The sequence below is a fragment of the Ptychodera flava genome, chromosome 11, assembly GCF_041260155.1.
Source record: "Ptychodera flava strain L36383 chromosome 11, AS_Pfla_20210202, whole genome shotgun sequence".
In the NCBI taxonomy this organism is placed as follows: domain Eukaryota; kingdom Metazoa; phylum Hemichordata; class Enteropneusta; family Ptychoderidae; genus Ptychodera; species Ptychodera flava.
In genome coordinates this window covers 5,091,688-5,118,875 of record NC_091938.1, presented here as the reverse complement: position 1 = coordinate 5,118,875, position 27,188 = coordinate 5,091,688, and the positions used below count along the sequence as shown (strand labels likewise).

The 27,188-nt window shown below is 36.2% G+C and overlaps 1 protein-coding gene across 1 annotated transcript in view; it reads left to right on the top strand.

Annotated features, from left to right (window-relative positions):
• Nucleotides 1-27,188, top strand: part of LOC139143341 (titin-like) — a 215,696-nt gene that overhangs the window by 96,171 nt on the left and 92,337 nt on the right. The window contains exons 35-53 of the mRNA XM_070713578.1: nt 6,680-6,863; nt 7,570-7,712; nt 8,366-8,642; nt 8,900-9,121; nt 11,116-11,257; nt 12,008-12,177; nt 13,054-13,341; nt 13,802-14,280; nt 15,097-15,369; nt 16,123-16,303; nt 16,867-17,000; nt 17,612-17,792; nt 18,184-18,350; nt 18,660-18,789; nt 19,615-19,908; nt 21,143-21,185; nt 25,108-25,277; nt 26,174-26,377; nt 26,846-27,139. Of these exons, the coding sequence (XP_070569679.1) occupies nt 6,680-6,863; nt 7,570-7,712; nt 8,366-8,642; nt 8,900-9,121; nt 11,116-11,257; nt 12,008-12,177; nt 13,054-13,341; nt 13,802-14,280; nt 15,097-15,369; nt 16,123-16,303; nt 16,867-17,000; nt 17,612-17,792; nt 18,184-18,350; nt 18,660-18,789; nt 19,615-19,908; nt 21,143-21,185; nt 25,108-25,277; nt 26,174-26,377; nt 26,846-27,139 (3,976 nt within the window). The remainder of the gene's footprint in view (nt 1-6,679; nt 6,864-7,569; nt 7,713-8,365; nt 8,643-8,899; nt 9,122-11,115; nt 11,258-12,007; nt 12,178-13,053; nt 13,342-13,801; nt 14,281-15,096; nt 15,370-16,122; nt 16,304-16,866; nt 17,001-17,611; nt 17,793-18,183; nt 18,351-18,659; nt 18,790-19,614; nt 19,909-21,142; nt 21,186-25,107; nt 25,278-26,173; nt 26,378-26,845; nt 27,140-27,188) is intronic.

The following is a 27,188-nucleotide window of genomic DNA, read 5'->3' as shown; positions in this document are numbered from 1 at the left end:
AATCTGATTATGTTGTTGCAAAGTATTTGATAATGGAGAAACCGCCTGATGAGAGACATGTCAACTCACTCCACATGGATGTTGAAGAATTTCCAGACATTATTGTCAATTTAATTCGTTTACCTGAAGAGCCGTATGTCTTGGTGATTTTAGAACAATCTCCAGTCCCACTTTTGCCTCAATTTCAAGTTGGAAAACCAAAGTCTCCCCAACCACAATCTCCTCATCCACATCCCCAGCCTCAATCACCACCCTCCCCTCAACAGCCTGTTCGCCCCCAAGTTTCCATTGCCCCGCAGCCACAAAGACAGCAGTCACCCCCTCAAAATCACCAGTCTCCTCCTCCTCCGAACCCTACAAAGGCCCATGTTACTGTGGTTCCACAACCAGATGGGCAAGACATTTTCGTACCTAAGCAGCCAAATACTGGGTCTGTGTTTGAGCAGTTCTACAGCATGGAGACACTTCAGCAAGATGATGGACACACCATCGTTGGCCAAAAGAGACTGTATGTAGAGAAAAGAGCACATTATGTAGAATAAGACATGACATCTGTTCACGTGACATTGTCCTCCTACCCATAAAAGATGGCTGAAAGAATTTTTGAAGAAAAAAAGCAGAAAAAGTTAAATTCAAAAGAATTTAACAAAATATTATAACTTCTGAGTTTTTTGTTACTGTGGATGAGCACAGTAAGACCAGGTCACGTTTTGTAGTAATTTGTCTGGTTTCATGGATAAACTGAAGAATATAAATGAAAGAGTCTCGAGGACGGTGAATTTCATTTTTTTGTATAAATATGTAAACAAACTTCTTATGTACAAGTTACAATAATCAGAGCCAAGTTGCAAGTTGTTCAGATTCTGCATGTATATTTGACACCAGTTTCATTTTGTCCTGTACTACTATTTGTTTTTCACAAAGCTGTGTGATCATTATAAAATGTTTTTCAAAGTTGTAACCGAATGTTGTGAGTCAACTATTGTAAACCACTATGTATCGTGCACAGCTCACCCATACTGCACTCATTTGTACTTTCACATCCCTCTTTTGTCATTCTTCCATCCATATGTGCTTGATTAAGAATTTTTTCTGATAAAATTCTTCTCTATTTCCTCATAATTGTTTTGAAAGGATTCAAGCGTGTTCATGACTATATTGATTTAAAACATTGATTCCTCCACTCATGTACTCTGCACTTCAGCTTGGTTCTTGATTTTAAAAAAAAAGGGAAAAAAAGAAAAAAGCAAATAAAAAAAGGGAAAAAATATTTAAAGTTAAAAAAAAGAAAAAAGTAATATACTTTCACCATTTACTTCCCTGATTTACTATATTCCAGTCAGATTATTTCAAAATTGAATATTTCATTTCTTGACATTTTTCAAACATTCTATTTGTATAAGGTCTCTTTGGATTAACTTGATATTTTATGCATGCTCGAGATGTTATCAATTTTTGATTAAAATGTAGCTTTGAATGCATTATTAATCAGTCTTGTATATCAAGAAATCTACTACTCATTTTTAAGCATTAATGTAGTTTGGTATGCTGCTCAACCTTCAAATACTCAGAACAGTATTTTTCCATTATTTCATGAAGGTTTTTCAAAGATTTCATGCATGGATTGGACGAAGTACCCGTTTTTTGATAGCTTTTATAGATAACATATGTTCAATACAATGATACAAGTGAACTACATATTTGAGATTTTCAAGATTCAAGATTTCAAATCCTTCAAAAAATGAGAAAAAAACAACAGAGGATTTCAAATCCTTCAAAAATGAGAAAAAAACAACAGAGGACAATCTTCTTTGACAAAAAATGTTGTGCCGTGATCTTTAATTATGTCGTAACAACAAGGAGCATGAAAGTAGAGCCTTGACTAGCCTCAAAGATGGGTACTTTGTCTTTTTAAAAGAGTGCTGATATTTGGCAAAATAACAATGCAGATCTAACAGCACAGATGTTTGTTTGAAATCAAGTCAATGAAAAGTTCATGTCATATGTTGGTTTTGTTTCTTGTTGCTGAATTCAAATACTCAAAATGTCACCAAAATAAAAACATGTATGAAGTAATCTATGGGACCATAATGACTGAAGCTAAGAAATTAGCTTTTCATAACTCAAATTTTAAAGTGCATTTTGACGGTGTGATGGTTGGAACTATTTGTTATTGACCAAACGGTGATTTTATGATACAGGGTATGTGGATATCTGTGTTTGTAGCGACAAAATGTTTTATATCAGTGTAAAATGATCACATTCCTGAATATTTGACACAAAAAACATCACCATAAGTAATATGAACCAACTAACTTTTGCATTCACTCCTGCAAGCAGTTTTTCTTAGCTTCTGTCATGGTGATCATGCAAGTGTTTAGTGTAAAGCTCAGCAATGTGTCTCAGAATTACTTTCACAAAGAAGTGAAATATTCAAGCAAAATAAGCACTGTATAATTGTCAAGATAAAGGAAAAATTCTGCCAGAGACTGTACCACAAATTGAACTAAGCTTGCCTTGTTCTTGCCAAAGATATGAACAAAGTAGTTTCTCTGGAAAAATTGAAAATATAATAAGCAGAAGGTAGATAAAATATATTAGTCTTTGTTCACTAAATACGTCTATTTTTAGAAAGATTTAAAAAGTAGCTCCATGTTGCTATTTCTTAACTTGGAATGTTACTTCTTTGCATGATTTCAAAAAGATATATTTTTTTAGCTTTAAAAGATTTGGAATGTTTCATAGCTTTATAGAATTGTTACAAAGTTTTCTAGAAAAAATATTGTCCAATCTGTCTTTGTAATGTCATCATTTATTAGCATTTTGTCAGTTTATTATCAGAAAAATAACTTGCATTGATTGGTCTCTTAACTTGTTTAATTTTTGAGAGATTTTGTAACTGCTTTTTATATGAATAGTTACCATCATTTACTCGGTTAACAGTTCATTGCTTTGTATCACATGTTTTGTGGATTAACATCTATTTTAATCAGATACTGTCTTCATACTTTATGCATGCATCTTTGAATGTAATACACATTATTGTATGCCTAGTATAGTTTTACGAAGTTTTTGGAAACACTTGATGTCAGTGTTGAGGCTGTGCAAATGTTATTGTCTTTGCCATAACATTTATCTTGCCAAATGACTAGCATTTATCATATTCATGTTAAATCTATTAAGTGTTGACTCTGTTTACATAAAAATGTTATTTTAAAGCCTTGACATTTATTACTGTCTTTCATATTATCTGCCAATGTTCTAGGGGACTTTCTAAATCAAGTGTGGATTTCATATTCCAAACCTCATTGCAGTTTTGAGATTTACCTCTGACCTGTCTTTCTCTTTGTCAAGATAGGTTTTGTGATTTTCTGTTTTATATTTCTGTACTGTCATAAAAACCAAGAGCAGATTCTTTCTCTGCATTTTGTTTTTTTTAACCAATCTGTGTCTACAGATGTTGTCTGTCGATGTCATGTCATCCATCAGTAAACTTTAAACTATCTGTTGATTTGTGAAGTTATATCAGATTGCAGAATATCTGTTTTGACAGTTTGCAATCTTCAGTGTCACGACTAATTCTGAAAACAAAATTTAATTGGCTGATCAATGATATTACTCAAAAGGCTCGTAAGAGTGTCTGCCAATCAAAATACAGTTTACATCTTGCAATCATTTGCTGTAGCTCGTACAGAAGTAGAGGCACTGGATTGCATGTAGATGAACAATATCACTTGAGAATGAATTTTCCAAGTCAGCATCAACTTCTGTATGACAAATCCACTCCAAACTCAAATAGACTTCATTAATCATTCATCCATTTTGATTTTTCTGTTTGGTGTGTCTCTCCTTTGAAGCAACAACTTAAAGTGTATTCCTATCCCAGAACTGTGACTGATTTGTAGTAACAAACACCTTGACACTTGTACTTCTTGTAAACAGCACCTTTCTAGTTCACCTGTAAATGTATAACTTTTTTAATATTTGAATTCTGCATGCAAAAGTACTGACACTGATAGTTGCTTCACAGAAACAGTTCACATAAAGTTTAGAGATGGCTGCTACTCAAAACACATACACATGCATTTTCATCAGGCCAATCCAAGTTGCAAGACTTGATATCACTTTGCAGCCTCTGAAAACTTAAACCAAACTAAAATCATCAAATTTTATGTCGATCTGTAAAAGATTTACATGAAATCAAACCATAACTATGGCATAACTGTTTATTGGATTCGACTCAAACATGTTGTCAGCAACTACGTAAAATTTACTTTTGCATTGCCAGAATTCTTCTCCCTTATTTTCCAGTTGTACTTATTTGTCGTTTCCCTTTTCCATTGAGCAGTTTTCCAGACTTGTCAACCTACTGTTCTAATTCCTGTTTTCCCTCGAAAATTAAAATAAAAAGCCATCTTCAAAAAGTTGACCTTTGACCCCACTATTTCAAGAATGTGAAGAGGCGGTATTTGTATACGCCTGGCCTTGTGGGAATTTTATCAGTGAAAGTGACCCCCAAGCGTAGATTAGTGTTTCGAATGTCGACCAGTAAAGTGTTTGTTTAATAGCTTTACAAGGCTACTATAAACATTATGAAATGTTTTATCTGGAAGACGAGTGCATAAAGATTAGAATGGAGTTTTGCTCGGCGAATCTCATTCTGCGGAAAATTTGAATAGCCGAGGTCTCCGCTGTAGATGTCAAGTTAACTTTGATGATGATGATGAATCGCTTGCTGTATTAAACAGCTGTTCCTAGATCCTATCAAATCTGTCCTGTAACTTCAACATCCTCTCTAGTTTTTGGAAGTTCAAGTAGTGACATTCTTGTTTACCCAATTGTAAAGTGCCACCAACACAGACATGTTCAGCTGTTGGTTGTGTGCAATATAAGAGATGGCACACACTAGCCAGTAGTCAAACATTGTTGATGTACATGTGGAGCTAGTAATGTTCATTCATGCTTGGACCATCATAATTCCCCATTCAGATACAAGTCCTTTTTTGTCCTTGAAAAAATAGAGTTCAACTACAACTGTGTGTAATTCAAGGTTAAAATCAATGTTCAGAAGATCTGCATTTGCACTGAATTTATGCAGTACACCTACACATGAAAATATCAGTAGATGTGTATGTTATAATGATTGCACACTTTTGTATAATAGATACATTTTATGCATCAAAATATGAATTTTACCATAAAATTTCATAATTAAGTCTTTGAGTTGCAGAAGATAGATACATAATTGGCAAAAACTTTGGTCTAAATCTTAGATGCTAAATTCTTGAAATACTTTCATCATAAACCTGTGCATTTGGTCAATTCAACAGGGTGATAGTTGGATACACAGTTATGTTGGTCAGGGCTAGGATTTTGTCTGACCTGAACTTGAAAATTATTGAAAATTAAACATAGCATTCTGATATATCTCTTGGAAATTATGAAACAAACAGCACAGGTTGTGCATTTTTGGTTTTTCATGCAGAATGATATATCCGATCTTAACTACACAACAAACAAGTTTAAACTAGGGTGCACCTGAACACTAGGCCCGTTCTTCTTCATGAAAACTATAAGGTATTCTCAGGGGAGCTTCTCATGGCTTTAAGAAGCAACTGGACCCCCTAGGATTATGTGGATTAGTGAAATTGATCAGTGTGGCCCAGTGTACTTCAGTCTTGCCCAATTCAGTATTCTGTCAAATCAAACATTGCATTCAATGGAGATACTTTCTGCAGATGTCAGAGGTTATCAGAAGACGAAACTTAATATTAATATTTATAGTAGTGTAATGTAATAGTTTTTACAAGTTGCTGTTTCTAATCGTGCTATGATTAAGTTTTGAAAGCTGCGGTTGTTCATAAAATGTATTTGTTTGAATATCATGTGTCTTTAGTTAAAAGTTATCACCATTGAACTTATGACCTCAATTTCCTTTGATGTGTACAATATGTGCAAACCACATAATTTCAAATATTAATGCTGTGGAGAAAGGGAGTGATGAAATTCAAATGAATTTAAAGTTATCATTAGTGTGTTTTCTCTTTCTGATACTTCTTGAATGAAAACTTATTGTATAAGCAGAATGAATTTATCTCCCATATGCGTAAGTTTTGACAGGATTTTGTTGAGAATGCAATCTTTTTCTCTTATAGATTTTAATGATATTTAACATGTAATTTTGTGAAACAAAGTAATTCTCATTTATTTCTTTGAAATTGTGTTGTATTTTTTGTCATAATTTTTACGTAAACTTTGATTCAATCATTGCAATGTCACCTAGGGCTGCATCTTTCTCTTGATGTACCGACAAATGTGGGATGGGTTGCAAAAGAAATTACAGATGGTGTTCAGTCCTTTCTTTATTTACCAATCATGAACTTTTTCTATTATGGAATGCGTGCAGGGCAACCTTGTGAGGAAAGAGAATATGTGGGCTACTTTTCTCTCGAATTGTTGCATACCATTTCAAAAGTATTTACTTACATAAGAAAAAAGTACTTGGAAATTTTGACTTGCTGTGATGCGAGGCATGTAATTATATTGTTTGCAAAGTTTATTCAATTGATCAGAAGATGTCTGATATCTTGATTCCTATGATGATGTGCTGGTATTAATTTATCTTGGTCTTTGTGCTATGCTAGATACTGATATTGTTTTATATTCTGATAATTTTCAGAGCATTGAGTGGTACAAGGAATCACGCCAGTTCTTAATCCTGATTGGAAAGAGAGCTACAGAAGCCAAGACTCATGAAGACGCCAACGTCCTTCTTGATGAACTTGGAAAGTTCCTTAAGACCCATCAAAGTAAACATGAAATCCAACTGAAGAAGATCATTGAATTATCAATTCAACTCTATGGTAAGTATAAGCATTTCCATATTCAGCTTCCAATATTCATAAAAATCTTTTTATTTTTTGTTGTCTTTTCATTATCCTTCCCTTTACCCCTGTAATTATAAAGCTAAAAACTAATTATTTGTCATGTGGCGAAATCATGCACTCTATTTCATATGTTAGAAATTCTCCGCACAATACCAGAATTCTAATTGAATTGAGAAGTACTTCTAAAATTCAACTAATTATGAAAAATGGTCATGGATCATGTCACTTTCTGACCTGAACTATTAGCAAAACAGAGTATTAAAGGTTTAATGAATCTAGTTTCCAATCCCCAAATTTAGGATTACTTACATGTTGATGAAGTAAACTTTGTTGCAAGTACCCAGGGGTAAACCAAATGCTCCAAGACTTTGGATTTTAAGCACTCTATTAAGTTTCATTTGATTTTAATATATGTATCCAAAATATGGATTGACATCGAAGTATCAAAATTAATTTTAGTAGTGGAAGTTGTTGTTTACTTGAATCTTTAATACTTCATTAGATGTCCAGAACAGAAAACAGATATACAGCAAATTTTAGCTTGGAGTACTGAAAGTTCATAAACTTGTTCAAGTTGTTGACACGCTTAGACACATAGCAGTGATTGCTTGAGGTATTGCTGCCAGTAATCATGCTGTACAATAGCAAGACAATGAAACATTTACCTCTGCACTTTTCACAGGCGATGATGCTCCCAAGCACACAGCAGAAGTCCAAGCCCAAAACAAGGAAGTTACAGAATCTTTCAACACGGTTGAAGATGAAATCTTTGAGTTATCTGATCAGCTTGCAGAGGAGGGTAGACCACCAACAGCTGTCAAGAAGGTAAGCATCAAGCATATCTGAATTTGGAGTTTCTACTCAAGTCAAACATAAAATATCAGCTAATACAGCTTCACTGGCTGTAGCCTGTGTATCTCTTTGTGTTTGTAAAATGCAATTTCTTGTTCTTTTCCAAAACCATGTCGAAATGCGTTGTGTTCAACTTGTCAATGCAACCTACATGCATGTTGATTTCCAGTGTCATTGTTGACAATTCAGTGGTAGCCTGGACAAGAATTCACTTTTTGTACAATATGATGTGATGATAAGTCTAATACTTAGTATTTCAACATGCTATAGGATTCAAATAAAAAAAGTTATTTGATTAGGCAAGATTAATGAAAATATCATTATAAAGATACAGCAAACTGCTGTTATCCTCCTAGTGTGGCAGCAAGTACATGCAATGGAATGTACTTTGAAAGGTACAATTTAGCTATTTTTGTTTCAGTATAATTTATCAGATGGCAATGTTTCAATATCACCAACTGAAAAGCTCTGTGAAAAAAGATAAATTGATGTAAAAAGTGTGACACTACTTCAAGTCTTCATGTAACATGTTATTTGAAAAACCCAAGGTCAATATCAATAAAAGCTTAGCTGTATGAAATCACATAATAATTTGGATGTCAAATTTGTTTTCCTTCAAAACTCAGATCAAAATAGAGATTGAAAAAATGGAGGAGGGAAAACCAGAAGAGGAAAAACCAGAAGAGAAAATGGAAGAAGGAACACCAGAAGAGAGTATGGAAGAAGAAGTGACTGAGAAAATCAAGACGGAAGTGGTTGAAGAAGTGAGGATTACGCGGAAAGAGACAGTGACAACTACAAGTCGTGAAGTCATCATGGAAGGTGTGATTGGTGAAGGCGGCTCACCACCCACCTTTGTGCAGACTTTACAGACTGTAGCGTCACCCAGAGGTGCTACAGCAAGTAAGTACAACTAGAATTTTTTCATAGTTTTATTCCAAAAAGTAATATCCCTCTCTCTGTCTGCTAATAGAATTGTCTTTTGTATAAAACTGCCTTGTGACATGGCAATTTTGTAAGTATATCGCAGAAGTTGCTCTTTCCAAATTTATAGTAACATTTTTACACTTTTACCCACCAACCAACAAGAGCAATCTCTTACTGTCACATTTTGAATTTTTTGATAAAATGTCATAAATAATATTTTTCTGTATCTTCAGAACTCACATGCAAAGTACAGGGTGATCCACGACCTCAGGTGAGGTGGCTGAAAGATGGACAGCTACTTACGGAGGGACCTGAGATGCACATGGAATACCGAGACGATGGATCTTGTACTCTGTCACTACGGAAAGTTGAACACTTCCATCAGGGACTGTACAGTTGTAGGGCAGTCAATGTACATGGAGAGACCACATGTACTGCTACCCTCAACGTTCATGGTAAGTCTGCTTCTCTTTTGCTGTGTAGTTGGCCCATCCGTAGTTGCTTGTCATTTGTTCCTTCCATCCTATATCAAGGTAGAATGTGCCTCGGGGAAAGATATACGGACTCAAATTTTTACAGTACTTTTCTGATCTACAACTTGTCAGGGCTCATTTTAAAGCTCTCGGAGTAAGAAACTTTTGTAATCATCTTAGTTTTTCCAAAATCAATAAATTAATTTTTTCCAAAAAGAGAGGACAGATATTGCAACAATTTTGAATTTCAAAATGTAAGGCTAATTTGTTTTTCAGTACCAAATTTTGCATCTTGACCCCTGATTTTTATTTTTGATATGGTAAGAAAATGGTTCAAAGTTTCATGAAGGGAAGTTTGAGCAAAGTCTTAAGTCTTTCATTTTTGAGGTGAATACTACTTTAAAATAGGGTTTTGCAATGATGTGATATTGAATAGGTATGTATACCGAGTGATGATGACGATGAAGAAGAGAAAATTTGCAATTTAAATTTGTTTTCAGTGATATCGTGCCTTTTAAATGAAGCTTTCTTGTCAAATAACATTTTCGTCATAACAAGCTTTTAAATGTGACAGTATGTTGTTATTTTACCTCAGCAAAGTGGAAATTAAATATTAACCCTTTTAATGCTGTATTTTTTCCCATCAAAATTTTAGTGCAACTTTTTACCAATTTTTATGAACTTTTCTGCAATTTTTTTTATAATTTTGGCCCAAATGAACTCAAAATTTTATTGGCTACAGTTTTTTATCAAAATTTCAGCAAAAATATGACAATAATTGACTGAGTTATATTTTCTAGGGGCAATAAAAATTTACTTTGGCGCTCAAAGGGTGAATGGTATGTTATTGTTGTATGCTATGTATTTTATATCGAATCCTGATTCTGTGTATGAAGTTGTTCTTATAAGGTCTTCATGAATGTTGGTTTACCAGTGTTGAAGTATGTTTAGGTGTGTAGGTTCCAATCAGATACATTTTCTGTTTTGAAATCTTGATTTACATTGTGTGGGCACTGTCCATTGTGTGGTATAGGAAGATAGGTATGCATAGATCTACAGGTTGTATGGACAAGTATGAAATCTATTTGTTGTCAATGACATCTTTGTAGATTTGCTTATTAAAGATAACTGATAACAAGTAATAGCTTAGATAATGTTAGCTTGTCCTTGTTGTATTCATAGTTAGTATAGCTGTAAGTACAAATCTAATTGACACAAAGTACATGCTATTTTAACGCCATTCATGTCAAAAGCTGTCACACATCAACTGAGAATTTCACATTGGCTTGTAAGGTGATAAATATCTTTATCAACAGTACAGTTACTAATTCACACATCTTTGGCCAAGGCCCAGGACTTCTTGTGATTACAAGCCAGAGTGTGTTCTACTAGAGTTGATAGTTGGTGTGATATTGTTGATAGCGCATAATACAATACATTGTACTATAGGAGGCGCATTTTAATTTTCAAGTGTAGCTTTCCTTGCAAAATCACAGATTTCCTTACAACATGTGTTCATTCATTGGTATATGTGGTTAGTTTCAAAGTGATGCCCAGTTTGATACTGGCTGTAAGTTGTGGTTGACCTTGTACCATCAGTGTTTATTTATTCATCTTGTCAAGTGATGTTATCTGCTATCTCTCCTCCTTTGCTGTGTGTGCTGTGTCAATTGACACAAAGCATAACTGTGTTACATAGTGACAAATTGGTGGCCAATCATATCATAGTCTTTGAACTCAGGTTGTTTCCATACAGGTAAGCTGACCTCCCTGCCTGTACTTGGCATTCCCAGTTGTGATGTCACCCACTGGCTGATATGTCAATCAAGACTTAGCTGAATGAATTCTACATATAATCTGGAATAGTATGAGTTTGGAACAATCCATTTTCATGTATTATAGGGTGGGAAGCCTCAAGTACTGATGGTTATGATGTAGAGACATTGATTAGCACTTTTTTATTTCGTTTTTCACAGCCCCTGATGAAGAAGCCATGGAAATCGAAGCAGCTGAACCCCCCAGATTTTCACACCCACTACAAAGTGCTGCAGTCAATGAAGGAGACGCAATTACGTTAGAAGTTCAAGTCACAGGGAAACCACAGCCTACAGTTACTTGGTAAGATCTCTCATCTGTTTCAGATAGTTGGTCAAACACAGTGTTGGTGTCAGTATCATATTCTGAAAAAAGTAATACTTGGTGCAAGAGGTAGCAGTGCAATGAAGTATATTTTGCATTTTACATAACAATGCAGTTGTATGTACGTGAAGTTTGAAAATATTAACATTGATTTAGAGATTGGCAATACAGCACTCCAACAGACTGGACATGTACAAGTGCATTTTGATCACACTACACACTACAAATATAGGGACCCAGATAGTTTCTCAGGAAGTGGTCACAAAGTTTTCCCATATCTTTCTATTCCAGAGAATACACAGGTGTTGACATGTCAATTCTGATGTTTACAACATAGTACCCTCATGGCCAGGGATAAATGATTATATAATATCTGTGATGATATTATCTGTATCTAGGAATCATTGTGTAAATAGTTTTGAAGCCATGTTACACTCAAATGAACTGAAGTCATATCTATACAGGACATACCAAGTCATGATAGAATTTTAACATTGTAACCTTATTTTGATATGCAGCACTGTATTTGTATGGAAGGCATTATAAAGTATTTTCATATATATACATGTGTGCATGAAACTCATGGAAATTACATCAAATATACACTTTCATATTTACAAGTATTTGTAAAATATCATGTCAGTGAGTATTTTTTAATTTTGAACAGGGAAAATTTGTTGTCTGTTGGGGATGTTGCTTAGTAACAAGACTGGATTCTTGTCATTGTAGGCTGAAAGATGGTAAGGACATAAAACTTGCACCCTATGAGAGCAAGCAAGTCGGTGACAAATTCCAACTGGTCATTGATGAAGTCTTCGGAGAAGACAAAGGAACATTTACATGTAAAGCTATCAACACAGCAGGTACAGCCACTTGCTCAGCGACACTCAATGTCTTCGGTAAGTCTGGTCATCATTTGATAAGAAGGAAGCTTCATGTAAGATTAGTAGAATTAGATTGAAAATATAAATTAGAACCACACTCAATGTCTTTGGTAAGTCTGGTCTCAAGTTCATCATTTGATAATAAGAAAGTTTCATTTAATAGCAAAGTTAGATTGAAAATATCCATTAGAAACTTGGATTCTGTAATCCGTAACCTGTGTAAAGTTTTGTGTAGAACTGTCCTTGGATATTCAGGCTGTTTTACTTCATAATAGGTTGAAGACTGCAGGTATACAAAATGATTACCTTGCCAGGCAATGTATCCATAGTGATGTCTGTAAATGAAGTGTTCGCTATGAGACTGTGTACAGTGCCAAAGAGAGTTAGAAGTACAGTGTTTCATCAGGATGGCATCAACAAGGGGGATTTTCCCCTTTACAAGAATATTCAGGGGGAATTTCACCAGTTCATGTGTTCTACTTGTATCTCTAAGGTGCGACTGGCACCATTTCATAGGGGCTGGGGCCCCCCTTGACAAATTACTAGGGCGTGCCAACCTGTCAACAGAGGGGGAATCTCCCATCTCCCATCTAGATGAAACACTGAAAGTAGCTATACACGCTGAATGTAAATCCTTCAACTGAATGTTTTTGCAATCTGAAATGTATCAACATTTGTTTAAATTTGTTGATTATCATATCCCAGTCCGATTTCACCAATTGAAATTAACATCAAACAGCCAAAGTAGTTCCACCAGGCTGAAGTAAATATGTATCATGTCACATTTGTTTGTTTGTTTTTGTGATTGTTTATTTTTGATTCTTTGTTTGTTTGTTTACTTTGTCACCATCCATTCACTCATTCATTGTTTGTGCGTATTCATTATTACAGAGCAAGGTGTGCCCCCAGAGTTCATTAGGCAGCTAACCAGTGCAGAGGTACCAGAGGGCAGTAGATTGGAATTCAAATGTGAGGTCAAGGGTTACCCAGAACCTGTGATCAGCTGGTACAAAGATGGCATGTCAGTTGCCAACAACCCAGACTATGAAGTTGCTTACAGCAATGGTGTCTGTACACTGGTTATTGAAGAAGTTTTCTCAGAAGATACTGCCAAATGGACTTGTAAAGCTGTCAACAGCGTTGGTATCGCTACTACTTCAGCATTCCTCAATGTCAGAGGTAGGTTTCTCTTTACATTTCTTTGAAGAAAGTGAACAAAAATCTTAGTGTGAGAAAGTACTGACCCGGTCTTGCATATGAACTATTCATCAGCCAAGATACACTACAGTATGATTCAGAGGGATAGATACGCTACGATTCGGTTGAATTTTTAAAAATTCTTTAATGATGCTGGCGGTTTTTTGGCCACAAAAATTCACCTTTTTGCCATATATTATTTTTGAGCTCCAATCTATCATATGTTTGTAATTAGCTAAGCAACATTTGTAACCAAATATTACCAGTAGATATAAACTGAACAATCATTTCCTGATCCATTTCTGTTTTATTTTGTCCAATTTTTCTCACGATTAACTATCAAATCCGAATAAAGACAATGACATTGATTTGAAACTTCAATAGGGGTGCAAATTTCATCTCAGAAACTAAATTGATAATTTTACATTTATTTGCTCTGCAGAAATCATTGAAGTGAAAGAAAACGGCATTCCACCAGAATTTATCAAGAAATTGGAAACAACAGAAGTCACAGAAGGTTTACCGTGTAAACTTCAGTGTCTGGTCACAGGAAGACCCATGCCCACAGTGCAGTGGTACAAAGATGGAAAGCTTATCACACACTCTCCTGACTATCATGTCATTTACAGAGACGGCGTGTGTGCGCTGAGTATTGACGAAGCATTCCTGGAAGATGAGGGACGATACACATGTAAAGCGGTGAACACGAGGGGCGAGAGCAGCACGACGGCAAAACTGTTCGTGAAAGCTCTGCCCGAGGACAGGCATCCGGAAGCGCCTAAGTTCACTGCTTTCTTAAAGGACATGAAAGCCCTGGAGGGTGAAAAAGTGCAATTTGATTGTCGAGTGGAAGCAACACCAGAACCAGAGGTGAACTGGTTTCACAACGACAGACCAGTGCAAGAATCACAAGACGTCAAGGTCAGTTGTGGTTTATGTGATTTCATAAACTCAGATATAAAGAGAGAGGGGTAGCTTCCCAAGTAGATCAGAACGGGGTTGGGGCACACTTTACTGAACCATGAGAGGGGCAGACCCCTGATTGGTTCATCAGGAGAGCAAACCATGGTTTGGTAACAAACTCACCATGGAAGAAAAGTTTTGAAGATATTCATCCAGAAACAGTACAGATGACACAAATTATTACCTGAGGAGACCAAGATCTGTGCGTCGCATTTTTCAACTTGTTGTACCTGTGCTCAGTTCTTTAAGCTTTCAAAATGCTGTAGCTAGTGGCTTAGGCGAGGCCACTGTGCCTCACTTCAATGAAGTTCTCTTCATGTTAATAAATTTAACTATGAATAAGCTTGAAATAATGTAAAAATCCATACAGAGTTTATATCATATTATGGTTCTTTACTCTGTTTATGATAATAGCTAACCCTGATGGGAATTCAATAAACAATGTAAGAGGAAACACATTGGTTTATTGCAAGGCTTTAGGGACATGGAGGTTAAAAGTTATCTATAGCAAAGGAGTAGATATACTGTAAACCGTTACAGAAACTCTTTGAATTGTAAATATAAATAGCATGCTGGGTGGTGCTAAATGATCACATATGAAGAGACTATCAAACAAGACAGCTCACATTTTGTCTGCATAGCTTGTATGTCAGTAATCTTTCTATATTGCAGTTGAGACTTATAGACTGTGAAAAGGCAATTTCACACCTCCAGCAATATCTGATGACGTCTATGTAGTTGTAACAACATTTTCAAATTGATTTTGTTTGGCAGATTCTCTCTCAGAAGGAGGAGCACTGTTTGGTGATACGTGAGGCATTGCCAGAGGACTCAGGTATTTACAAAGTGGTCGCTAAGAACACACTGGGAGAGGGTTCGAGTCAAGCCAGACTCACAGTGGAAGAACCGTTCACCACAGACTCTGAATTTATCTCAGACATGGAACCAGTACCACCGACGTTTCACCAATCACTCCGAGATCAGGAAGTTGTGGAGGGAAAGAGAGCCAGACTGGATTGCATTATCACTGCAACGCCTGAACCAGAGGTAGCTATCAATAATAATGGAACAAAATATTTTCATTCTGAGGTGTACTTCTAACTGTTACAAATTTAGGTCTTTGAAACAGAAATGTGTGCATTGAGGTCAAAGTTCAACTGACTTCAGAGTTCAAGAATGCCCTCTCAAGTTGTGGTTGTGATTCAACATAATGCCATTGCATGTATTTTACCTGAAACAAGAACTTCACATACCAGTGTAGTCATTTTTAGAACTGTCAAGTTTCAAATAATTAGACGTGATGGGTGATATTGTTCAACATTTAACAGAAATTCACTTAAAAATAAACGCTGCAATGACTAATAGGCTGCCAAGTACTGTTGGTAAAGGATATATTTATTTATTTATCATCTTTGGACAGGTTATCTGGTACTTCAATGAAAAACCACATTATCAGATACTTAAAAGCAATACATTTATGTTGCTCATAAATGACAAAGCAAGTTATCTATTACTTCTATTGACGTATCACATTTTATGGGTTTGTTCAATACCTAGTTCATGAGTGACAACGTAAGTTGTCTCGTACAGTGACTTAAACAATGCACTACTATATTATGTATCTCTGCTCAGGTTATCTCACACTTCAATGATAAAGGCATGTTGCCCATCTGGAAAATCAATGAGAAACCAGTATATTTCTCATCTTTGTTCAGGTTATCTGGTACTTCAATGATAAAAGAAAAGTTATATATCTGAAGCATCAATGATAAACCAATATATTTCTCATCTTTCATTCAGGTTATCTGGTACTTCAATGACAAACCAATCAAGGAATCTGAAGATTTCAGACTTTTATTTGAAGGTGATAAATGTTCACTATTGATCACCAAGGTGTATTTAGAAGACGCAGGTCTTTACCGTTGTACAGCTAGGAATCCACACGGCACAGTCTCTAGTGTCTGCAGACTCAAAGTCATCAGTAAGTTGATATTATTTTATGGAATGTAGAATAGAAAGTCAGTCTAACTTCATAGATGTATGGAAGGTTTAGTAAGCTCAAATTATCTATTAGAAGTATTCAGACTGTTTCCTGATACAATTATGCGTATTTCACATATTCACATTCAGTGGCTTTTCATGATTATCTGCAATCTTTAATGATAATGAAAAACACAGTTTTGTGAGTTGTTCATCATCCTTAATGCTACTATTATTCCATGCCTATACAGAGCATATTTATTCTGAAAATAGAAGCAAAGTGCTAAAATGTTCTTTTGAAATAAAATTAATCGTTTAAATTCAACAAGATCATCTTCTGTCACTACTTTGATAACTCAAAGTCTGGACTGGATATATTTAATGTTCAGCTTTGATATGTCCAGTATTTAGGACTAGGTTTACACAAAGCTCTGTATAAATATGCATAACATCAATGAAATATATGTGTCATTCTCTGTAGCAAAGCTAATGGTAGCTAGGGGGTGTGACCTTATCAAAGCTTGTTTGCATGTTCATGGACTCATGACAATCTTGCCCCCTTAGGTTTGAGTGAAGTCAGCAGTGCTGAAGAAGAGACCATCAGACCATCATTTACACAGAGACTACGTGATACGTCAACAGTTGAAGGTGGCAGCATCAGATTAGAATGTAGGATATCTGGAACACCAACACCACAGGTATGATAAAATACACAATGTGACAAGTAATTGTGGAGACAAAATTCAGCAAAACTAGTGTTATTACTCTACCCAGAGTTTTTTGTTACATTATTGAACAAAGGAAAGGAACTGTATTTTTAGTGTTTGTAATTCAGTAATTATCAGACATTGATGAGAATTAACCAGAGAAGATGCCTGTATTTTGTTTCCTTTAGGGATTTTCAAACTATCATAGAATGGGGAATTATTGAAACTGGAAGTCCTCACAGTGTCACTTATCATCATGGTGTCTCTTTATAGTTGGAAAACTGAAGCGTTATTACATTTTACATCACTAGTTGCCATGTAAGATAGGTTTAAAAGGAAATGCTAAAGCTATCCATTGAAAAAGTAACTAACTATTGCAGTCCTCTACTATCATGATCCATCCGGTTTTACTGGTAAACATTCCACACATAAGATTAAGTAGTACCACATTGATGTAATAATTGTTTTAAAATGAAGTCTTTTTTTTGCATGTAATGTAATCATCCAATCTGCCTCACCAAAGGTCAGCTTCCCAATAGAGAATCATTATCTAGCACCAGACGTTTGGTTATGAAAGAAACAATGTTATCTTTTAATTGCAGGTGAAATGGTACAAGAATGAGATTGCCATTCTACCAACTTCCCACACACAACCCTACATGGAAGGAGATAGAAGGGGACTGGTTATCTCCAATGTCAGACCAACAGACACTGGGAATTACAAGATCTCTATTGCTAACCCTGGAGGTTCTGCGTGGTCTTCTGCTAGACTCACTGTGGAAGGTTTGTACCCAAACTCTCTATGCAGTCAGGCAGCATACACTCAATGCTAAATTGATAGGCCGTTGAATCCAGAAGTTTTCTGTAGTGCAGGAAAGTTTAATGTATTACATGTACTACGTATTTTAACTAGTATGGGGAAACTATTTTCTGACAATTAAAAAATTGACTTGAAGATTCATAAAGCTCACATGAACAAGAGGGCACTCTACTAAATAATTGGTATTGTGATAGATCAGGAAGGACCACAAGTTGTATAATGGATTGGTAGAACTTTCAAGAAACTTTAAAAAGTGATAGAAAAGTGAATCTGATTCTAAATGTTACAACTGATGATGTGGTTTGACAAAAATGATCAGCTTGGGAGCATAATGTTTGTGTGTTTTTCTTTCAGCTCCCAGGAAACCATCCCAAGCTCCAAGATTTACCAAGATGCTCCATGATGTGTACTGTAAGGAAGGTGATTCTGTACGTATGGATTGCCGTGTGGCCGGAGTACCAATACCAGATACTACATGGTTTAGAGAGGGTGCTATCATCGAAGATGCTGGGGATTTCCAGGTGAGTGGCACATCTTGTGAAATGATCCTGGCAAAGATATTTCACTCGACATCAGTGTTTTCATGATTTATGAACGGATAATGGATCTGACAGAATTCTTCTCAGATTTGGTAAATGAAAAAAAATTTTGCAGAAAGCTGAAAAATGATTAACCGGGTGAAAACCACTTCACGACAGCGTGGACAGAAGTGGACAACAACCTATGCTCTATCAAATTTATAAACAAATTTCCCGGAAAAAATGCTTTCAGAGGGAAAGCACAACTTCATCTATTGACCCAGTTTGTTTGTTTTGCTTCCATGGTAACAGGTAAAATCAGAAGGTGAATTGCGCTCTTTGCTAATCCGTGAAGTGTTTCCCGAAGATGCCGGCAATTTTATGGTCCAAGCTAAAAATATAGTAGGAGAAACTACGTGTAGGGCAAATTTATTTGTTGAAGGTGAGTTTCTAGTCCAGTTAGATTTCACTGATCAAACCATCATCTGCTGTTCTCTCAGTTTGTAATGATATTTATATAATGCTTTAATTATTGATTAAACCCCATTCAGATTTAATTCACAAATCTGGTAATGTATTTATATAATGATCGCAATTTCAACAGAGAATATACAACAGAAACACCTCATAATCTTCTTTACACCGTATTTGATACTGATCCTGATCTTTTTGAGCTGTGGTTTAGAGTGTTTTCTGGAAGATGTTTCATTCTTACTTGGCATGTGTTTTGTACTTGTTTCTTGATTTATTTCCGTCTTTTAAGAATGAGTCAGCATGTGAGAACAAAGTACAGATATTTTAGAGGATAAAAATAATTCTCATTTGGACCAATTTGGTTAAGGTAGTTAGTGCCTTGAAATTGAAAGTCTTCAACTTATGCTAAAACTTTCACTAAAAAACATGTAGCCATTCTCCTTTGCGATCAAGAATAAAAACCAAGGGTCACTGTGCAAAGTTTGGTACTATACAAACAAATTACTTAACATTTACCTACACTTGAAAATGGCTGACATCCTAGTGTTAACTCTATAGGGAAAGATAGAATTATTGAATTTCACAAAATTATAGCCTATGTAAAATCTATTCACTCAATAAGCTTCAAAATGAGCTCTCACAAATGGTAGACCAAAAAAGTATTCCAAAAGTTTAAGAGTTTGAATATTTCTTCCCGAGGTGCTTTCTACCTTTAACACTATGATACACATTTTTTTGCTGAATGTTTAGGCAATGCACATCATCATTCATATTTTATATGTACAATTTCTAGGTGCCAAAGCCCCAGCAACTGCTCCCCAATTTATTAAGAAGTTTACAGACCTCCGCGCGATGGAGGGTGGCTCATGTAAGTTTGAGTGCAGAGTGATTGGTGAACCGCAACCACAAGTAACATGGTTCAAAGATGGCGTACCAGCCGTCTCTGGCGACTACCAGTACATCGCAACCGGTGACTACCACGCTCTGGTCATTGCAGAAGTTTTTGATGAAGATGCGGGAAGATTCACGTGTAAAGCATCGAATCCTGCTGGTCAAGCCGCCTGTACAGCAACTCTGTTTGTGCAGGGTAATTAAAGTATTTCTGTACTTATTTTACATAGAATATAGAACTGAAGTATTTTCTGATCAGGACACTTGGAAACAGGTTGCTATTAATGGAATAGTCACAACCCTTTTGTCAAATTTCAAGAGCTGATGAAAAATTCCGCTGCTGCAACATGTGATAAGATTGGAGTTGTTGGTTTGTGTCACTTTCACAGATGATTCACATTCATTGGTGGAATTAATCAGTGAAAAAGATAAGCTAACTTTATGAGGATTTTGTAATTACAGCTGTAGGTGGCAGTATTGTCATCACAATGGAATCTGTTATATGTTTCATAAAAGAATGGGTGCACACACATCTTGTTAGAGGGGAGACTTGAAACTTGAGTTAGTTTGTAATTTGCCAATCTCACATATCAGAACTGTAGAGTTATTCGATAATTCAAGAGAAACAGACAAAAGAAATATAGTTTGTGTCATAAAATTTTACTTGCTCATCAATCCTGCTAGCCACGTCTCCTCGGTATCGACATAAAACACTGTAGATGTAGATGTAAGCATGGAGAAAGAAGAAGACTTGTTGTGCCAGGTGTCATTCTTGTCTTAAAATCAGAGTTTAAATAAAAGTGATTTACACTGCTGTATGTACAGACACCCCTCTTCAAACATAAAGAATTAAACCCACTCCCACAAATATTGCATATCAACAAAATACCATACAAACACGTCAAGACATTTCTTTTTGGGCAGCGTGCGAAAATTTGCTTCCTTTGGCTTTTGGAATCCATGATACCCTACCACTGGGCATATTGTCTCAGTGAAAATTATGTCTCATTATTTAAACGTTCACAAAAAAGAGAATGGCATGTGTAATTGACAAAGAGCATGGCAGAAAAATTTGAAATGAATATATTATCTGACCAAGTTTTATCAGATGTAATGGCTTATTTTACCCGATGTATGATATGTTGAATATTTTATGTGCATTGTGATTGGTGAAATTTCCATACTGCAAGTTTTACACTTTTCCACTGATACGATTAAAGTCTACAATTGGCCTTTGATGATCACTGCCCACTTTTGCAATAAAACCTTTCCTTGAGACATCCAGGGACAGACATGGCCACCAAATTCCTCGTATTCAAGACATATCTAACATAGCTCAGCACAGACTACATTCCCAACATTCCATTGCATCCCGTATGCCGTCTTCTGCATGTCAGATTTTTAATGTCAATTAATTTTTCACCACACAGCTGCCGCCAGCAGTCCGGAGAGCCAACCCGAGTTCCATCCAAGGTATGTGCATAGCATTATAGTGCATCCTGATACCTTTCTGTACGCCTGAAAAATTTTCATAGGGCAGATTGATGACTGATATGGACTGTGAAAAGAATTTGCTGCCTCAGCACTGCCCATGCTGTGCAACTGATCATGATAGGCTCCTTCATGATCTGCTGGCCTCTGGGCGGGCTTTGCAAGATAACTTAAGGGGCCCCTGTATCAGACAGAGGGGCATTTTTCATGACGGTATGCACAAAATGTGTTAATGTTGTTGTATGAAACAGCTCTCGTGATTGGCTGCAACCAAGACTAGTTGAATTCAAGAAAAGAATCAAACTAAAATCTGTTTATTCATGGCCCTTTTCCTTCATGTTACATGGAGAATTTTAAATACTGGATTCTGATTCTAAGTTTGTAATTGACAAAACAGCAATGTCATTTGGAATTTATAATTTGATTCTTGGTCATAGAGTAATTCCTGGGTAACATTTTATGTGTAAAGTTTGTAGAATTTTGTTGTCAAACTCCTAGTACAACTTTTATTGGCTAAACACAGAATGGTTTGTTTTAAGGTGTGTTAGTTCCTTTTTTGGTACAAAACTGGTTGAAAGTTCAGGGCTTGTTTGAATGGACTCATATTTGATATGTACTTGTGAAATCATAATATGTGTAATTATCTTCTTTCACAAGTACTTCAAGCATAAGCTTGATTCAAAACTTGACTTGAACAATTCCATTTGTAACATTGCCAGGGGGAAGTCATAAGTAGTGATTACAATAGAGTATTATATGTTAGTGTTTGGACCAATGAAGTTTTGTAAGAACAGATCATCACCAAAAAATGCTTTAAGATTGCAGTAGATTAGATATTTTTACTGATAAATACACTGATGCAAAACCTTCAGCAATGGTTTAATGGGGAACTTAAATACAAAAGATGGGGTGACTGTTGTCGAAACGGGAAACAAGTACAAGACCCTGGATAAGTGCATCACATGTGGTTAATTACCATTGACCACAAACATCACAGGCAGTAACAAGTGAAGTAATTGAATGAAAATAAACAAACTTACTGAAACAAGCTAAAACACTAAACAGAAAACCCTTTAACCAATTATAGTGTTAAATGCTTGAATTGCATATCAGATGGCAGAGACAGCAGTTCAGTTCACTGTTCAAGTCCAAGAAATTCTTCTGACCGTGCTGGTTCCTGCCCGCCCAATTTGCATAAAAATTCTCACTTCCAATAGAATGATTGAATATATCTCTGGTTCTTGTTTCAGTCTTACTACAGTTTCATTTTTATCATCTTTTCACCCTTTAACAGCCACCTGTGGTTTGAACCTGCAGCTGTTGTTTTCTATAGTGAAGTGGGCCCTATGTAGTGGAAAATAGGGGTGAAAAAAATTGTAATGTGTAGGGTTTCATTTTCCCACAGATATTTAGGATTCACGGATCACCACCCGGTGGTTACTGAATCGTTTGAATGCTCCCACCTGTCATCATTGCTGACATTTTAGAATCATTTCTATGATAATGATATGCACATTTGTCATTGAATTCCTATGAATCACTGGATGTTAATAACAAAAACTGCAGACAGTTTGTGACCTACACTTTTGCTGGAGTTGTTTCAAAGCTATTAAATAACAATTTGTAGTGTAGATGGTAACTGTTCTACCCTCAGTGGTTCAACCTTGTTCTGACAAAACACATATGAAAGTTGATATGCAGATCATTGTAACCCAACCATATGGTAAGGCTACCTCACCAGTGTTTGGTGTATATTTGTCAAACTGTTGGACTCTATGCTGAGACAATCCACAGCACATCGACAGAGGAAATACACTAGGAGTTACTTCATGCTATAAAACCACAAACAAAAACTAGTCCAAGAAAAATAAAGTTTATTCTTGAGAAAAAACATTACGCTAGAAACAGACCAGGATAGTGCACCAGATTTACCACTCCTCACTGTTGCCATGGTTACTGTTCCTCCTCAGAAGAGGCAAAAGATCAACTGTGTTGTCCTTGTCCATTTTTCTCTTCCATTTAGCTATTAATACTGTGGAAAAAATGTAACTGAATTGTATTTATGATATTATGTATAAAACACTCCATTTACAACTTTTGAAATGTGAACCACATGATACTCTCAATGGTGAATTTCTTGCTACTGAAAAAACTGTGCAATTCAGTTCTTTTACAAATTATCTTCCAAAGCCAATTGAATAAATAATATTCCATAAGGACACTACGAAGGGAATACCCTCTTGCGAGAATCAAATTCTATACACATGTAAAGTAATGAGAGTTGGAATTTATTTATGTATTTGTATGGGCTAAGTAATTCCTCCATTTTGATTTATTCTCAACTCAACATGAAAAACTGCAAGATGTTGTAGAAGAAAGTACTTACCTAAAGCAAAGGGTTATTTCAATATAGAATGCAGATGCAATCAAAACAGTCTGGTCGTTATTTTTGAAAGAAAGTAATCAGAAGGTTGACTAAAATGTTTGATTGTAAAAATCTTGAAGCAAAATTTAAACTGGCCATAATGATAGTTCAAGGTTTGATGCTTGGGATAGCTATGGGGTCTTCAAGACTGACTGATTCTGTGCCTCTTGCTGCTGAAAGTCTCATTTACTGCTAACTCACCGCTTGATTGTCTGCAAACAGGATTCAAACTTGTCTTTCAGTTCCACTAACATGGCATGCCTGACTAGTCTTTTTCCCACCTTGATTGTTGAAGTTCTATGATGGTACCACCACAACAAAGGTACAACTGCATTCAGTGAAGTTTCTCTCCAAAATTTTGAAACACCAGATTGCAGTACAAGGGTATATGACTTCCTCCAGCTAGCAAGAACTGTGTTCTGTATTAAAACACTGCCAGATCATCCAGCTTAATCAGCAATCACGTAGCCTCAGATGATTCTATTTTCAAAGTCTGTCAGATGTTATTGGCCTCTTTTATGCCGACTTTAGCCTAGGGAGTTATTTTTCACCTATTATGGCCATGCCTCAGCACAGCTTGCATCAAATTACCGTCAGACTCTCAGATGCATCACCCTGGATGGTCCATCTCATTAGAATAATCTATATCAGTTTGTGTCACCTCAGCTCCCTAGCTCGACTCTCTAATCTCTTGGTTTCGGAGTTTTCTTGCTTGGATTGGTACTTCGGTAAGGTAGGAGAGGGATGAACCCCAGATTGGAAAAGGGGATTTTTGAATATTTCTGTCCGATAAATCTGCTGGTCTTTTTTATTAAGTCCTTGCTAGGTTTTCAAGCAGAGGTCATGATATTTTCTGGCATACTCCTTCCGAACCAAATGCTTGAAATGCCAAGATGTTCTTGAACCTCCATAGCTTACTTAGGTTATCAAAGGTTGCTGACGATTGTTTGTAGGGCTTGCTAGCCTAATACAGTGTGTTTCCCTTCTTGTACTCAAAGTGTAACATATTTTGAAGATCTTTTGGATATTTTTCAGACATCTGCACAAAATTTTTATGTGTTTTTATTTCTTAACTTCATTATTTAGTCATGAAATACCAGTCCGTGTGTTCCCCATTTATTGCAGTTGTTGCCATTTTGTAGTAAACAATATAAGTCATTTACATTTGACATCAATAAATATTTTGATGAATCACCGAAATTAAGATAGTATTTAGAAAACCCTTTCAAGTTCCCCACACATATGGCATTTAAAATCTAAACCCTGCATTCTTTCTTAGTAAAGCAGTGTCCTGAGCCAGCCGCTAATGACTGGTGAGCTAGTTATGATATTCTTGTGGGGTGTTTATTTTTAGACTTCGGTAGTCTTCCCAATGGGGCCATTTTAAGGTCACCAGTGGACCACATGGATAAGATCTGTTCTGCAGTTCCTCTGAAGGAATTCACTAGATTTTCGTTTTATTGTTTTTCCTCTACCAAGGTTCCAACCACAAACTGTTACTACCACCAAGTTTACAAAGAGAACCATCATGTCTCAGAAAAAAGAACAAGTTGAGACAGAAGAAGAAGAGGCACCACAGTTCACCCAGATGCTGGAAAACCAAGCTGTCCTCGAAGGCAAGGAGGTTCGCTTTGAGGCAGTGGTCACAGGTCAGTGGACAATACGTGTTTAGTCTCGGAATTTCATGTTAATACTACCAGTAACTGTCAGGAACCACTAACAAATACGTAATTTCTTGAGGACAGTAATGGCTTCTTTTATTTTCAATACTAATGTGTGAAAGCTTTCTCCTTCCCCGCGTTACCATGGTTGCACCCAATGGTGTCCGGTTGTCTGAAGATAACAACCGCACCAGGCATGTGATACCCTATGAGGTCAGCGACCTTTGGTCTCCACAACTTATATGATCTATGTTGTTTGATAGGAACTGCATACACATCCAAGGAGACTGAAGCATAAACTTTGCAGAGTTGGTGACATTAAAGACATAAATTGATGACACTTCAGGTCTTTAAAGTCATTGCTTGACAAAAAACATGACTATATATCATCCGAGTCGTGCAGATCCTGTGGAAGTATTCCCAAAGACTGTTTACTTTCAACTTTGTTATTGTATACACAACTGTTTCTGTAGCTGTGTCCTACATTCTATTATTGGTGGCATGGTCCATATTTGCAACTTAGTTTGTTTAAATGATATCTATATTGATGTAAAAGTTCCGGGTAAACTACCAATTTTGTCTGTTTCAGAGTTTAAAATGGAGTACTTACCCTATATTCTCACAAATAGGCGGCCTGAAATGTTTCCAGTGAAATAAACTGCAAATAATCTGCGGAATTCAAGTTTTTCTGCAGTAAACTCAAATGTACATCATTGGTAACAGTACATGTATGCAGTGAATGTAGAGCTTGTAAAGACAAGGCAGGTCATGGACTCAGGAAAACAAAAGGCAAGATTTAGGAATGAAAGGCTTTGTAATTATGCCTCTTATATTGCATGTTTACTCATTCTTTCAACAATTTGATATTTTTTTCTCTCACCTAGGTACCCCTGAACCAAGCATCGTCTGGTCTATGCAGGGTGTTGTATTGAAGAAAAAAGACTCCCCAGACTACACCATCAGCTACGACAAAGGTCGCTGCACCCTGACTATACCAGAAGTCTTTGATGAGGATGCTGGGAAAATAACCTGTACAGCCAAGAACATTGCAGGCTCAGCAACAACCAGTGCTGAGCTTGTAGTAAGAGGTGAGAGATAGAAAGATTGTCATCATCTTGAAGTCGGTGTCGGCTATCTCAAACCACAGTGTGTTCATGATTTGTTAACATTCAATGGGTCACAACATGGGGTATCTTGGTGGGGCAGCTCAGAGCAATTTCTGATTAGGATAGGTTTATCATGCTGAAAGGAATACTTTTCCACAAGTATTCATGCTGAGAAGTTTCAAAAATCAATTCTGTAAATTATAAACTATGGTTGTTCCTGAGAGTAGTTTTAGAAAGTAAAATTTGCTATACAATTGTTTGCGAAAGGTATAATTTCTGTTGATGTGAGAAATCAGATCCATTCTACATTGGACAATACAGTACACATGCATCTCACAAGCACATAAATCTTGCTACAAGATTGTCACACACTCCAAAGAACAATTCTACATATGAATGAATACTTTGCAACACTGTAACTTATTTTTTGTCTCATTTTTTTTATCACAGGTGCAACTGAGGCGCCTGAATTTACGCAACGCTTACACAGCCGTGAAGTGACGGAAGGAAAACCAGTTCGTTTAGAATGTAAGATTAAAGGAAAACCAAAACCTGAAGTAACCTGGTTACACAACCATAAAAAGATTGAACCATCGCCACCACATAGGACGATGACCCGTGATGAAACAGGCCTATGTGTTTTGCTAATACCGAAAGCGAAAGAAGGAGACGCGGGAACTTACACAGTGACGGTTGAAAATTCAGCTGGCGTAGTTGAATGCAATGCTGACATTGTTGTGAAAAGTAAGTCATCTTCCTCAACGCCAATGCAAAATTAGCATTTCATTCTGCT